General features: G+C 36.9%; 1 protein-coding gene across 2 annotated transcripts in view; it reads right to left on the reverse strand.

Annotated features, from left to right (window-relative positions):
- Positions 1 to 13,065, reverse strand: part of galnt2 (UDP-N-acetyl-alpha-D-galactosamine:polypeptide N-acetylgalactosaminyltransferase 2) — an 80,829-nt gene extending 67,764 nt beyond the window's left edge. The window contains exon 1 of one of the 2 annotated variants that reach the window (XM_084390599.1): positions 12,823 to 13,065. In XM_084390599.1, coding sequence (XP_084246725.1) covers positions 12,823 to 12,918 — 96 coding nt within the window. In that variant the 5' untranslated portion in view covers positions 12,919 to 13,065. The remainder of the gene's footprint in view (positions 1 to 12,822) is intronic. The other variant, XM_084390598.1, reaches the window with a different exon arrangement.
- Positions 13,066 to 16,486: the final 3,421 nt, after the last annotated feature.

Consider the following 16,486-nt stretch of genomic DNA (forward strand, 5'->3'; position numbering starts at 1 on the left):
ACTAAGGCTTCATTAGCAAACCTGGGGAATTGTCAAAAATATGAATTACAACACTGACAAAAGGAGTACATTTCCCTAGTTATACAATGATAATGAAGTTTTATTTCCTTGCATTTCTTACTGCAAGAAAGATAATGCAAAACCATAAAACTACCACTATGATACATCAACATGCAAAGCATCCATTTGCTGATAATCATTTAAATTAATGTTCCGGGTTCAGCACAAGTTAAGCTCAATAGGCAGCGTTTATGGCGTAATGTGGATTATAACACAATAAGGGACATATCGCTTAGTTTAACAAAGGCAAAAACTGCAGTTACAATCAAACTAAAAGCTAGTCAAAAGTGAAAAGATAAACTGTTTATTAGTCACTACAACAAGTACAGCATAATTGATTAAACTTTAAAGATTATGAAAACACAATTTAATTGTTTCCATTTCCTTGTCTGGTTTAAAATTACTTGAAATGTCATAGTCATAATAACTGGTAAAGCCTGTAAACCCAGTAATGGCACAGCATCTGCACAAAAAGGGAGGTGAAGCAACAACATGAATAAGTGGTTTGTCTTAAAGGGTAACTCTAGCCAAAATGCAACCTAGGGTCTTTTTGTTAATCTACCCGAGGCAAACTTTAGTTTAACCCTCATGTGGTGTTCAAAACCCTATAACACCTGTGGTGTTCCCGGTCAAAAATGACAGGCCCATAAAAAAAAGCTTATAAATCACTCATTATACCATATTTTCACCCAAACTTGGATTCAATCTTTTTGTCAACTTGTTCTCTTTCAATTAGGACTGGTTTTATATTTCTGTTTGCATCTGATTAATCATGGGCCTCATTTATCTGAGAGTAGGCATCTCATTTTTTGAGTAAAAACTAATAATTTATGAGTAAATTTGGAAATATGAAAAAAAAAAATGAAAAAAAATGGCTACTGTTGATCACACTAGTCTACTCTAATATTTCACCAGGAATTTTGTTTTGAAACTTTTGTTTTGTAAAAATATGGCACATAGTCACACTTGTGGTGTTCCCGGTCAAAAATGACCGGCCTATAAAAAATTGCTTATAAATCACGCATTATACCATATTTTCACCCAATCTTGGATTCAATCTTTTTGTCCACTTGTTCTCTTTCAATTAGGACTGGTTTTATATTTATATTTGCATCTGATTATTCATAGGCCTCATTTATTTGATAGTAGGCATTTTTCTCAATATTGCCAAAATTATTAACAAATAATGCTTTTTTCACTCAAAAACTGAGGTGCATAAGCTCGGATAAATGACTCCTACAATTAAACTGTTTGAAAATTGAATACAAAACCAGTCCTAATTGAAAGGAAACAAGTTGATAAAAAGATTGAATCCAATTTTTGGGGATAATATAGCATAACGAGGGATTTATAAGCTATTTTGTGTAGGCCTGTCATTTTTGACCGGGAACACCATAAGTGTAACAAGGTGAAAAAAACAACACAAAAAAAGTAAAAAAAAAAAAAAAAAAAAATTTGGACAAGTTGTTATAGTCTCTGTGAACAAAGTCACTAAGTTTCAGTTCAATGCGATAACATTAACTAGTATTTTCAGGAAAAAGAAAATCTTCTCCAGTCAAAAATGACATGAACACCACATGAGGGTTAAAAGCATAATTAGAATGGAAACGCCACTTTTAAGTTTGACCGTATCTTCGTTTTCGGTCAAATTGCTCACATTTTTTGAATGGGAGTGCTTGGGGCACGACTATGATAGCATCAAAATCGCTATTTTTAAAACACTAAGAAGGCTCGACACAACATGAAACTTTGCTCGAAGTATCACCAGGGGCTCTACACATGAACTCGAGCATTCGGAGATCGACTATTTTTGACTGACAAAATGCTGGCGGACGGAAACAACAACAGCTGTTCAAAATCTTTTTTTTAAATAAGAGAACCGCTGAAATTTTAAGTAAATCGACTGAAAGTTTAGTAAATCGACTTTATGTCAAATTTGCAGAACTTTTTGAACCCAGAAACAAACCTCCATCACACATCAAGGACTTCAAATTCAAAAGCAATAAAGAACTAATTTTCTTTGACTCAGCTTGTGTCCTTCACTGATCTGGACCAGGTGGGATGACTCACAGCACAGATGTTCACCTTTCATTTAAAAAAAGGTATGTAAATTAACTAAACAGGACAGGTATGAGGGACAGTCAGAGCCCTCAGGCACAGTTAGGGTTTAAAAAAAAAACAAAAAAAAAAACACAGAGACCAGCCAGACCAAGCCAAATGGTTTATTGGTTGGTCTGTAATGTTAATGAAGATGCATGCGGAGCACTCATGGAAGCCACAGACCTGGCAGAGGCTCAGGGTGTGCCTGCACATAATTCGCTAAGCAGTGAACCTCTGCCGGATGCCACTCCTCCCTAAAAGCAAAGCTGGCGTCGCATCGAACAAGATATCCAAATGAGAGCCCGCTCATTTAAATGCAACAGGACTAACTAAGCCTACCTAATTAACAAACCTTCAGCACATGGTCAAAACATGCAAGAAGAAGATTTATTAGTGGAAAGACATATGTTTGCATATACGCATATATAATAAACCTACATTCTTAAAGGTGCTCTACGCAGGATTTTCAGTTACTGTTTGGAAACACAACATTCAAACTCGTCACCTCTTTGAGGACAGACTCAACACCACTCCCCTTATATAAGTTGCACACCACACGCAGCCCAACCAAGAACCAAGCTGCATTCTTAATCAACATTACATAACTAAATATGCCAGACTTCTACAATCATTTCGGACTTATAAACTTAACGCTCTAACAATTTGTCACAAACATGGAAGAAAAAGATCTGTCAATACTTTAGTTTTAAGGGATAGTTTTAAAGGAGAACTCCGGTCAATTTTAACATTGAGCTCATTTTTTTGTACATTTGGAGTGCTGTCAGTACAGAGAACAACGACAAAAATCGGTGTTGCCTACAACGTGTTATCCTCTTTTTAAATTTGCACCCTGTTGACTTCAATGGGGCAAGTTTTAAACCTGCTTTTAGGCTCTTAACATCCTTTGTGTCATTACAAGTGCACAGGTCATGTGAGTGATTCCTTCGGAGTGAACGCGGGTGAATCTGACACATACCTGTATTTACATCCTGTTTTCAGTCGAAGTCCACAGTAGTCGATTGTCGAGTTCACGCGCATAGGTTTAGTAGCCTACCTACGATCTTGTTCCAATGACTGCAATATTGTGCTTTTGGTATTTTGTGAATAAACATAAACATAAACCTATGATTACGCGCGTGAACTCGACAATCGATTACTGTGGACTTCGACCGAAAACAGGATGTAAATACAGGTATGTGCGCTGGCTGAATAAACATCATTTTTATTAATATCTTTCACATCTACTGCAGTCAGATTCACCCGCGTTCACTCCGAAGGAATCACTCACATGATCTGTGCACTTGTAATGACACATCAAGGATGTTTAAAACTTGCCCCATTGAAGTCAACAGGGTGCAAATTTTAAAAAGAGGATAACTCGGTGTAGGCAACACCGATTTTTGTCGTTGTTCTCTGTACTGACAGCACTCCAAATGTACAAAAAAATGAGCTCAATGTTAAAATTGACCGGAGTTCTCCTTTAAGGGATAGTTTTAAGGATGTCATCATTTGCTCACCCTTTCGTCATTCCTAACCTGTATGACTGACTTTCTTCTGTGGAAGACAAAAGACAATTTGGGATTTAAAACAACCCTATTGACTTTCATTTTATTGAAAACAAATGTTCTTCATACTACCTTCTTTTGTATTCACACAGAAGAAACACCAAAGTGTTCACAAAACAAATGACTGTTTTAAGGCTGGAACAGACTACACAAATTTTGCACATTTTTTTGCACCAATTTAGTCTGAAGGAAACTGCCGAAAGTCAGAGCCAGTCTTCAAATGTAAGGCAGTCGGTGTTGACAGATTTCACGTGGAGTGTATAATGGGCACAGACTGATTTTTTTTTGCTTCAGACTCTGATTCCATCAAGTCAGAAGATATCAAACGTTTGATATTTTGAACCGATTTAAGAACACAGTCTCCTAGCAACAAGTTGCATGTTTCTGTGCGAGTTTGTTTTGTGCGAAACAACCTAAAAGTCAGTGTGTGACCTTCAGTGGTTTATACACAATGCCTAGTTTTTCTCAGTACCCATTTACAAAGTTGGCAAGTATATGATCCCCATTGGTCAGATTTTGTATGTAAACGCACTTATAGGCCTTTCATGCTTCAGTCACAACAATTAACACAATTACCCTTGAGAGTCTAAAGAATATGCAAGAAAAAAGAGCCAACTCAAAGTTTCTCATCTTCGGTCTTTGAAATGACAGGGCTAAAATTCTCTGAGGAGTCTTTGGTTGCATATGCATGAAAGGTAACATCAGGCTGAAAGACAAGGGACCGCAGTCAGCATTTCTGAGCACCGTCTGCCCTCCACTGCATGCTAATTAGTATGTAATTGATGCTTTGAGCTTTACAAAGCCACGAGAATGATTACACTGCTGCATTCTCGATTTGGTTTAAAATCTGGTGCAGAAGAATTTCAGACTAAATTGCATGGGTTCAATTATACATTGTGGCATCAGTGAAGGCAATTTAGTTCAAACATCACATCAGTTATACAGTGCATCTGTGCAGGCACTTAGTTGCTCTCCATCTCGCACTGAACAAGTTGAGGGATTGCTCTGAAAGATGGAAAGCCCTTCTCGATAAATGCTTTCAATCAGGCTCGTACAAGCTGACAAAACTAGCTGGGCTTCAGTGAATCAAGTCCACCGCTGCAGTTGATTTCTGTCAGTCATTGTGGATGGTGACTTCCTGTGGCTCAATCTTGTTTCTGGTGACTTGCTCTTCTACCACATGCCCCGTAGGCCGAAATGAAGTTGTAAAGCAAATAAGTGAACACTGGCTGGCAGTTAAGCTGTTAAACAGACCAAACATCTGGTGAGAATAACTGCTACCAGCTCACCAGTCACATAGTTGGCGTCGCTCTGATGTACTTTTTCCACTGGCTAAGTATTTTAAAAGAAACATCACGTGCTTTTCTGAAATTGTGCATCATTTGTTACTGGATCAGAAAGCCCTAAATATCTTAAGCACAATGACAGAGAAATACAGAGGTTTTTACTTTAGGGTTGTGTATTTAAGTGCATTTTCAGTGCAAGGTGTGTACGTAGCTTTCCATGGTACAAAAGTAGCTTTTAATCAGCAGCTTTGTAAAGTCTTACGCTGAGATGATGAAACAATCACTGGAGGCTATTCAAAAACCCCATTAAAATTATATGGCTGTAATTTCATTGGTCTGTTGGTCTCTTCGAGATGCCGAGGTGGCAAACAGCCTGGAAGCACTTGGCTAGGAAAACCTCGTCTTCCAACACGTTCATGGCCTCTGGCAATATTCTCAGTGTTTTCCCATTAGTGTATATGTCTCGATACATGAAGAACCGGGCCCTTACATATCGTCTAAACAACTCTGACTGCTCGGCGCTCATAGACTATCTTTGTTTAATCCATGTGGGAAACATGCTATGATATTTCAAACAAGCTGACAGAGCATATGTGTCTGCCGCAGACACAAAGCGGATGTTCAAGCTTAGGATGTGTTACTGGTTTCCATGAACAGTGACTGTGGGGAAAAACTCCATTTTAAGGACTGCCATTCAAAACGACTACAAATATACAATACAATAAATCTATAATATTTTGTTTAAAAAAAAAAAAAATTAAAACACTAAAAACTACAATAAATGCTACAAGTGTATTTAATAAATACACTAAATATTTAGGCATCTCAACGTGATAAATATTTAATGTATTTCTAAATTTACAATTGATAGATAAGTCCATATTAATATAGTTTATATATGTCATATATAATATAATTTAATGATTAGTTTGGTATTATAGAGTGTGATATAGAGTTTACACATTTCAAAGTAACAATTAAAGTTTATTGGTGTCCAATAAATTAATGCACAAACACATCATTACAGATCTATCGTTATTATCCCTTTAATTAAATGGAAGATGATGGCAAAAGTCATTTAAATATTAAAATAGGCCGAACAAAATTAATATCCAAAAATTAACCAATAAATCAACCAATACTGGTTGTGCAAAACAATAAATACAAATATTTCAGAGAAATTAATAACCGATAAGGTGCAGCTATATTGTGAATCCCTATATAACAATGAATAACGCTTCTCTAAATCACATCGTCATTACAAGCATCATCACAGCACCACTAAGAACATAGGCAATTAAATCAGGAATATTTTCCATGATTTTAAGTGAAATAATTAACTGCATTTAGGGGGGTTATTTTTCATGGGTCTTTTGAAGTCCTCGCATTCTAGCTGTGAGAGAGCTGCCTTTAGGCTTGAACGATGGGAACAATGAGACACACTTTACTGCATTTGATATTCATCTCTATTTCAAAGGACAGAGGGGGATTATGTTGCTCTTGTGGTGAAATCTTCTAAATAACCACAGTCAATTATATCCTGATTCCTGATCTTAAAATATATCTTTAAGTTAGACTGTTACTGTACTGTACATCTACTCTATCAGAAAGATCATTTGAAGATGCAAACAGCACATATACAGTCCACCTGGCACCACTGGACAAATATCCTCAGAAAAAAGAAAAAAAAAAGTATGATTTTTTTTATTACCCAAGGCTAGACTCTCTGCTGTGGTATTGGTTTCTTACGCAAGAAAATCATGAGTTACATCTGCCTTCAGAGAATACAGATATTCCCTTCATGAGCTCCATACCCTCTGCTTTCCATACTAAGATTGCCTGGTGGGAACCTAGGCTCAAAAACAATGTCTAAACTATTTTCACCACAGATATCACGAAAAGCTTTAGCCAGTAAATGCTTATCAAGTAGCCTACAAGCACTCAGTTTTTGTTATGTCTTGGATATGATGGAGCAGAAGAGTGATAAAACTAAAGCTGATACAAAGAGATGTTTATCACGACACAAGAATGTTAAATTTCACAACAGCACTAAAAAGTGAAAAGATGAAGGCCAGTCATTTATGTAAAGTGTAGTTGACGCAATGTGTCCACAGATTTTTTTTAATCATCAAATTTTAGGTTAAAAATACACATGAATATAAAAGTGAATGTGTATCTTTGTTTCTTTTACCTATTCTCCATTAAGCAACATTTTTCCTTCAATTCATTATAATGAACTGCTGTATGAAATACATTTTTAAAAGATAAATAGGCCTATCTCATGCAAGTCTCTCAATTGATATAAGGTCATAAAAGCTGCATTCATACAAATTTGAATGGAAATAAAATAATTAAAATGTTTATAGCTGGCATATGAAAATTGAGGGGTCTAAAGGTGTGTTTTTGTTTTTACCTGAAGTGCTGCATTTTTAGAACGCAGTGTCGTGCGAGATGCTTTAACAGACGCCAACACAACGTCCATCTAACAAAAACTGTGTTCAAGGGTACCTTACACTTCAATTACTTTAGACTATACAATAATTTACCAACAAATTACCCAAACTTTGATTTTTTTAACCCAAACATTTGATTTTTGTTTCCTACACACGTCCCTACAAAATGTGAAAAGCACTGGTGTCTAGGTCTCGATGGACGAATAAGGCGGCTGGCGGTGTTAATCATAAAAGATAACATCAGAGAATGATGTCACACAGAGTTTTCCCACAAGGGGAATATCCAGTAACTAAACCCTGTTGAAGAATGAATGAACCTTAACATCAAAAGCTCATTTCTTCTCATTTGCATTGCACTCATATACATCTCGCAGTTGCTAATACATATTTCACAGAGACATGCAGAGACTGATGACTGAACTAAATGTGAAAAATACAGAAAGATGACAACCCTGCAGAGGAAAATCGATTTTCTCTATATCATATTCAGCTGGAGATACATTTCCCTAGACATTGTCCCTTTGGGTAAACAGGCTTGCCGTGCACCTTCACATGTAATATTTGCAGACCCTTTGGAAGTTAAGTTGTCAACAGATGTAAGTTCATGTTTTTAAACTTCATTTTCTTTTGCTAGTGCATATTTCATTCTATTTTCTGATGGATTTTGCAATTCCTGCATCACTTCCTCCTGGCTCACGGCCAGTGTGCTGACAAGCCTTTGGGTGAGACTGAAAATTTTCCTTCCTCTTCCTGTTCACTTAATAATCATCTAAAAACAACCAGGAAAGAGCTGCTTAATGAGAAAAAGAACAGTGCCTTTAGTTTACAAGTCTAGAATCGAGCACGGATGCATAAAGAATGATTCTAAGAACAGAGATTATGAGAAATTGTCTGACAATGGGAAGTGGTAAGCAGGGATGTATTAATTCTTTCATATCTCACTCCCTAACAGAACAGGCAGTTGTGGGAGAATTGAAAAGGCTTTCTGCAAATCCCCACAGAGACCTTTATCTAACCAAACATTACAGAAAATTCATTTCCGATGCCAAAGACCTCAATAAAAAATGTTGAATCTTTAGACAAGACAATACTTCAAAAGTATTCACTGTGCTTCATGTCTTCTAATGCAATATTTTATTTTATTTTTTGAAAAAGTGCTGCATTTCATTTTTTTTTTTAAAGGAATGACTTTAATATCTTGGAGTTGGAACTCAAAATCACATTTAAAAGTTATCAAATAAAAATTATCTTTAAGGAAGCAATAAATTATTGTAAAAATGTAAATCTAAAATATAACAATAGAGTGGAAATGAGCATGCTCAATAAAATATAGGCCTAATCAAATCGAATCAAATTTAGCACCAAGGGTCTCAAGACAAAAAGCCAATAGGATTTTCCATTGGCTTTTGGATTTTTGCAGAAAATAAGTTCTGTGACCAACAAAAATGCATGCACGTTTTGTTCATCAAAATAATCCTCACAAATGTATGAATTGAAGCCTAAAAACAAATCACTAGGAGTAAAAAAGACACCAACAAAAAAACAAGCAAACAAACAAACCAAAAAGTTAGGCTATATAAATTAACTACCCCAGTCGCATTACTTTAACATCACCACCACTAAGATTCTGACAAATCTCGTAAGTGGGGCATAGAATAAAACATGAAAATATCTTGAGCTTTTATTAACCACAGGCATTTATCCAAAAAAACTCATTTAAAACTTGCACTGTAAAAAGTGAACAGTTGGATCAACTTAAAAAAATTACTTCAATTGGTAGGCCTAACACCTAAAGAAATTAAGTTCTCAACTTAAATTATCACGTTTTTCACGATAAAACGTGATAATTTAAGTTGAGAAAACTTCATTTCTTTAGGTATTACCAATTGAAGTAATTTTTTAAAGTTGATCCAACTGTTCACTTTTTACAGTGCATTCTTATTCACTCTCACTATTCCAGCTAAAGCCCTTGCCTCCATCTGGTAGAAACAGAGTGGACAGAGACAGAGGAATTCCATGGTCATAAACTCTGCAAGTCCAAGACCTTTGACCACTGAGGTCACTCAGTTATCAATTAGCCTATATCCAAAGTTACAGAAGAGTCTCTTTAAAAGTCTTTAAATCCTTTATGGAGGATATATATACAACCATGTCCCTGTCAAAGGTCAGGTCATAAAAAGCAATGTGTCTCATATGATCGCCGGCTCATATAGAAGGAGAAAACATTAGGAGGAACGCTTACAGTTTAGTTTGTAACTAGTTCATGTTTAAAACATAAGGCCCTGATTTAACCTCTGGAATTAAACTCAGCTGATTCAACAAGATGACAAAACATAATCTCATGAAATCCGGTTGCCAACTTAAAAGCAACCATAAAAAAATTGAGGTCTTTTGAAGCTCAGCTGATAGATAAGAGGTATAGAAAAACATCCCATGGCAAAGAACTACAAAAGCATCATACTTTTAAGGCTGCAGATTTTTTGCACAGACATATCTCATGGAAGAGATAAAGCCAAAGAAGCTTTCAAATATTGCCCATCAAATTTAAACCCAATTCAGTAAAACGTAACCTCATATATCAACGTAGCAAACCAAATTGTTTAGGACACGAGGCGTTATAGGAGCTCTCTGGCATTCCCTAGTATTTAGCATCGGCCGTCCTCAAAATTCACAGCACTGTGCATTTAGCCGAGCATCTCCACGATATCAGAATATGAGAAACTCGCAGTCTCTCTAGTCACATAAAAGGAGGGCCATTGCTTTGCTTTCATTCCTCACATTAAGTTTATCTGTATGACAGTCATCAGACCCAAATTACATATTTTCCTCTGGTATCAAAGGGAGAAAACAAAGAAAAAAAGGAAGGCGCACACAGCTTTGTGAGAGCTGACCGAATCTGTCATGCACTTTGGTTCATCCTGATGTTAACAAGCTTTGATTTGAACAAGTGAGTGAAAGCAGTACGGCCCCATCCCAGCACCGCCACTGTAATCCTGCCAACAAGGGCAGAACAATCAGCATGTCAATAATTGTGTTGTGGAGCACATATCAGATCAAACGCATTTCTCGGTGGAGATAAAAGCCCCCTGTTTCCCTATCCCGCGCCCGCACCCTAGAGCAGCCCCGGCTCCCAAAACCAAGCCGAAAGAGAAAACATTCAGAATCCGACCCTTGCATAACTCGCATGAGCATCTGTACAACCCCGCCGCCATCCCGAGGCTGTCGTCCACCCTCGCTGGTCGCGGGAACTCATTTCCTCGCTGAGACACGATCTTTGACATCTGTTTAAAATCTATTGCGTAACTAGCACAGTTCTCACGGAAATAAATGCAAAAAGTACAAGGCAAAGGTCACGTCAATTTAAACTCTTCAATAAAATTAATTCATTGAGTAATTTGAAGGATATGAATGAACACAAGAAGCTGTGCACAACAGCAGCATCGATGTCTTGTTCAACAAAGAGAGGGATTGAATGTGAAGTGCCCTGAGCCAGATGAAGGAGAACTAACCAGCTGTTCATCCACTTGCTTATGCTACACTACATGACGCTTTAAAAACAAATCCACAAGCAGCCGTCTTCATACATTACGAGGTTATTGATAAAACTGTAATAAACCAGTAGAGAAAGTGGTAGTTAAGCAGAAAAGTCCAGCATATTGCCATTTCAGCCATGCATACAAAACACAACGTTTCACTAGGTCTGCAGTACAACTTACAGGACAATAACGAGTTGTGAACAACAAACTGTGATTGATACACTACAAACAATAGCATTACATTCAGTAATGTGCCAAAAGGGAGCAATTCCCAAATGTGCAGTGGTCCATTCACCTCAATGTGCCTTGATCACAATATCAAATGCACTCAAACCAGAAAATGAGTTGGATTAGTGCGGCTGATGGACGGCTATGGAAACAAAACACGAAACACAACAAAACCTCAAGACAGTGTGCGTCACTCAAAATAAAGGGACGCACACAAGCTGAATATTTGCCTGTGAGCGAAGGAATTTCAGCAAACATCCTTCGAGACCAGATGGTATGTTACTAAAAAGTGTGGCTTCATGGTATACCACCCTCACTCAAAAGTGCAAGATGCACACACTGTCAAGTGATGATTAATGGAATCCAGACAAGCTTTTAGGGATCAAAACTTAATGTAAATGCACAAAATTGGAAATTTGAAAGATTACACACTTTATATTACGACAGTCCTGATTTGTATATCCACCTTATTTATCAATACAGAAGCAGGTTATTTCCTGTTAATGTTATAATTCTGATTTATAAGCTGCTGTAGAAAATTAACAGTGCAGTTAACGGTCAAATGATTTGCTTAAAAATAAATCACAATTATCGCAAATTATTATATTAAGTACCACTTTGCAGCACAACCGACTGTTTTAGTACAGCTAAAATAACAGCTGCCCTACTTGAATAAAAATTAAGATTGATACAAACGGGACAAATATTTGTTAATAAATATAAATTACTACAGATTTGTAGTACAAAAAGCAATATCACAATAGTGCTAACAGTTGTACTGAATATCACTCCACTTCAGAGTTTCTTATTTTGATAGCGAACGATTCAACGACTTCCAACACACAAATACATAGGTACTCCATTGTGACGCCACCTACTGGAGTAACGACGTAAACAGCAGAAAGCGTCACTGAAGGTTCTGAACGAATCTTTCACTGGATGTACTCGAATCTCTCAGAAGAATCATATTCGCCACGACCAGTAATAAAAAAAAAGTTCCAGACTAAATATTAGCTCTCAAATGTGATAACCGGAACTAACCCATGTATTAAATGTAGCTTGCCTTTAACACTAACGTTACCTTGTAACATTACAAATACTATACAAACTGCTCATAGCTTATATAGCATATATCATGAACAGTTTGTATAGTAACGTTTTGTACAGTAACATGTATATCATTTATGATACAGGTTGTACAAGTTACTAATGTTTGTATAGCCAATCAACGTCCCTCTCGCCCCTAAAGAAAATCGGCGTAACAAAGCATTTAAAACGACTCCGGAATAAACACTCCTTTAGAAAGAAGCATAACATCATAGGCTTTTAATTCAGTTTAACCAAACGGGTTATCTGATAGTCTCGCAGTTAAATCACAGCACGTATAGCGATAACACTATCTTTGCGAGTCCCCTCAATAGACTTTGGCTATTTAAACGTGTGGGCTTCTCTCGTCTTCTCTATCGCCGTAATGACTGCTTTTTCCTCATTCATCCGCAAACGAAATATCTCGAAACAATCACCCCAAACAACTTATATTTGCGCCGATCCAGCAGCGTGAAACACGAAGAAAGCAGCGAAACGAAAAACCTACCTTTCGACTCAGCGTTGTCCCCGAATAGAAATAGTATGCTATGCCAAGAACCCAAAGCACAGCAAAACATAATAATATCCTAGATTTCCTGCGCATTGCTGTGATTTTGGATGGGATAATACAGTGGCTGACTCGGGGTTTGTGCCGTGAAAAGCCACTGACGTCCACGTTCTGCGTCTCGCTGTGGCTACAGCGCTCAACTAACACGAATTCACCAGCAGCAGCGGTTGTTGGACAGAAGAAGAAGCAGGAAACAGCCAGCATCACCGGGTTAGAGGGGAAAGGGTAACCGACTTTAATCCAATCACGCTCCACAGAGACGCGGACGGAGGAGGGTTGGGGGTGGAGACATCCATCGTTAACGTTAGCCTGTAAATCAAGATGCATCGAAGAATCATTGTTCGGTTCATTCTGCAGATCTGAGTCTGACAAAAACCTATTATTATAGTGTTACGTTCTTTTTTTCTGAAGTCATAGAAAAATAATTAAAATTTGAATAGTTTCATGTGTGGAAAGAATTAGGGACCAGGGCTGTAACCAAGAATTCTAGATCCCATGACTGTATATTGTGCATTTACCTACAAAATGTAAAGAAGGCCTGATAATTGTAAAAAAAAACTTTGTGTACCCTTTCATTAAATAACAAAAATGTAAATGAAATTACCAAAGACTGTAAATTTGAGATCTTTCTCTCTTCTTTGACTGTTATTAAAGTTAACCAAAATAATAATAATTAAACCTATACATACATATATATATATATATATATATATATATATATATATATATATATATATATATAAATCTTGTTTCTTGGGCTACTTATCATAAATGAAATGTTAACTGAAATTAAAATTAAAATAAATAAACTACTAAAGCTAAAATTAATAAAAAATAAAATTAATATATTAATTTAAAATATGAAATGAAAATAATTAAAACTATATAGACATACTTAAAAAAACTGAATCTAATAAAATGACAAAAACATAACAAAATGACCAAAAATGACCTTTAACTAATTAAACCTCAAAATATTATTTAAAAATATTAATAGTAGGATAATAAAATAACACTGCTTCTGACTGCCATAATCTGTCTCTTTCCCTTTTGGAGTCATGGGAAAGCAATAGCGGATTTTTTCGTCAAACCGTTGGAGCTAATGTATTTGCTTTCCCATATGGGAAATGTGAAAAGGGTCCATTACAGCAGCTTATTGCCAAGAACCATCAATTTAGACAAGAGCCATGTGACTGACATGTAAAGCAATCAATCACAGTCCTGTCATGACAACTCTCTGGGAGATTGGCATGGTAATAGATATAGCAATGTTAGTGTATTTGTTCTTGGCGGAATAGATCTGCTACGCTGCTGCTGCTGCTGCAAGTGCAGAGACTTGCTACTTCCAATACATTCACAGACATAATGCTGTGAGCATGTGAGACATGCTGCTGCTGCACATACATGAAATAACCCCCGTAGCAGATCTATACAGGTGGAGCTGGGGAAGGTGGAGGGTTTCTGAAAGTGGGTAAGTAATAAAAATACAAAAATCTGATCAAAATCATGTCAGGAAGAATGTGTAAATTGTATCTACAAAAGTGAAATAACCTCTGGCTTCTGAGGATGCAATTTAAATATCAGGATTTTTAAATGTCTTCTAAAGGAATGGCAATGGACTAAATTGCCCCCAGACACAAGAGTTAAAGAATTTCCTATGTCTGGTTCAAGTTTTGAGAGATTTTCTGCATCACAGTGACTGAATTGCCACATTATTTATGTCTGTCTCGTCACAATATAATTCTGTTAGTGTCCCTTCATAACCTAAAAAACTACCTCAAATGACATGTACAGTGTTTTAACACTCTTAACAAATTTGATGCTTAATAAAGTGGTTTTATTTTCAAAAACCAACACAATTAAACATCACATTTTGTTCTGTGTGGCTGTGCATTTCCTCCTCTTAAACTTGGCATTTGAAACCTCCTCACAGAGGGAACATTTGGCGTGTAGCCTACAATTGGAGAATGCGTGTCATTTCCTATAGTGTGCATATATTGTAAAAGGTTTATAATGCTTTATTGTTCCCCCAGCCTTCCACCTCTTTTCAGTCCCTCCAAATCAGTTGTAAGAACTTCCTCTAGAAGAATGAAAGGTGACGCTATGCTTAAATTGGGGTATTTAGGGAGGAACTTATAATTCTGACCTATCATTTAACCGTGTTGATGGCTACAAAAAATGTGTTTTATTCTCTCATGTCACATGAAAATTCTTGAGTATAAACACCCAATGCACTAGGCCATTCAGGAAGAAAGTTTCTGGTGACAGGGTTTTAGTCTACATTTGTCAGGATGATAAGATCAAAACCCTACAATAAGATATTTTCTGTTCTGAGAGTGAATTGTGAGACTTCCAGGGTGTTCATATATAATATAATAGGTCAACATGTTTCTTATGAAAGCTCCATCTCCATAGAGAAATAACATCACATTCACAAAACTGGCAGCTGTACTTTTTAACGACATGAAGTAAGTGACCACTCTTAACCTCCGATTATAAAAAACCATTTGAAAACAATTTGATTCCAAAAGACAACTTGTCATATTTAAATCGGTGCACATTTTTAAACATGCCAACACTGAGCAACTCTCACTGAGCGATTCAGACTCGAATATGAAGCCAGCTGACTATTATGACAATAAACGTAGTCATGCATGAAATATGGTAGAAATAACATTGGAACTCTATAGTAAACACACATTGACATGTTGTTATAACCTTTGATAAATGTGCCTTTCTAATTACAATCCCAAAACATTCAGACGAAACTCCACGTGAGTGTGAACAGGACTGTTTCCATCTTATATCAGTAATTCTAATGTGGGCAAATGTCTTTTCCGTACATTCTGTGGTTTGTTGTATCTGAGCCCCTACATTTGAGCATTCACTAGGGCTAATAAGCCGAATCTGTTTTGCAACAGTCTTGGCCCTCGGCCAACTCGTCTGATCATCCTTGCCAGCTCCTGGGTGCCGTCTGGGATGGTTTCTGCCCCGTTCTAGCCCTCCGCTTTCCTGCAAGACCCCCTACAGACACCAATTCTAGGGTACCCGCTATTTCCTGACTCTGCTGATAAAGGGAGATTAAAGCTTGGGAAGTTTTATACAGGAATGGCTGTAGAAAGTGGTGCAACACTTGAAGACTTTTTTAACAAACACAAACCTGAAGGTCTACAGATCAATTGGGAAAGGGCTCCACCATCAGTTAGCCCACTAGACACACACACCTGTTCTACAGGGCCAAATGCCACTTGGAAAGCCAGACACCATAGTCAAGAACCTATTCTTGGATCCCTTTACTTCATGCAGGACAGTGTGACTGACATGGTTGTGAGCAACACTGAAGCACAAACAACCTGCGGGAAGTTTCTTATCACGTGTAACAACCGTTTATGTCTTGAAAATACCTTTAGCCACCAACTAATTTCACCATGACGCTCTTGCTTGCTGCCAATGTAAAGTACAAGACTTTCTAGTTCCTCATGGGTCAGTAACATGACCAGCCAACGCCTTTGGATTTTTACAGTGTATGTTGAACATTTTGTTGTATTGTAATGGCATTATAGTTTGTATAGTTGTATATTTATTCAGTCTGCATCTGAGGTAG

This window comes from Rutilus rutilus (assembly GCF_951802725.1).
Source record: "Rutilus rutilus genome assembly, chromosome: 20".
Taxonomy (NCBI): Eukaryota; Metazoa; Chordata; class Actinopteri; order Cypriniformes; family Leuciscidae; genus Rutilus; species Rutilus rutilus.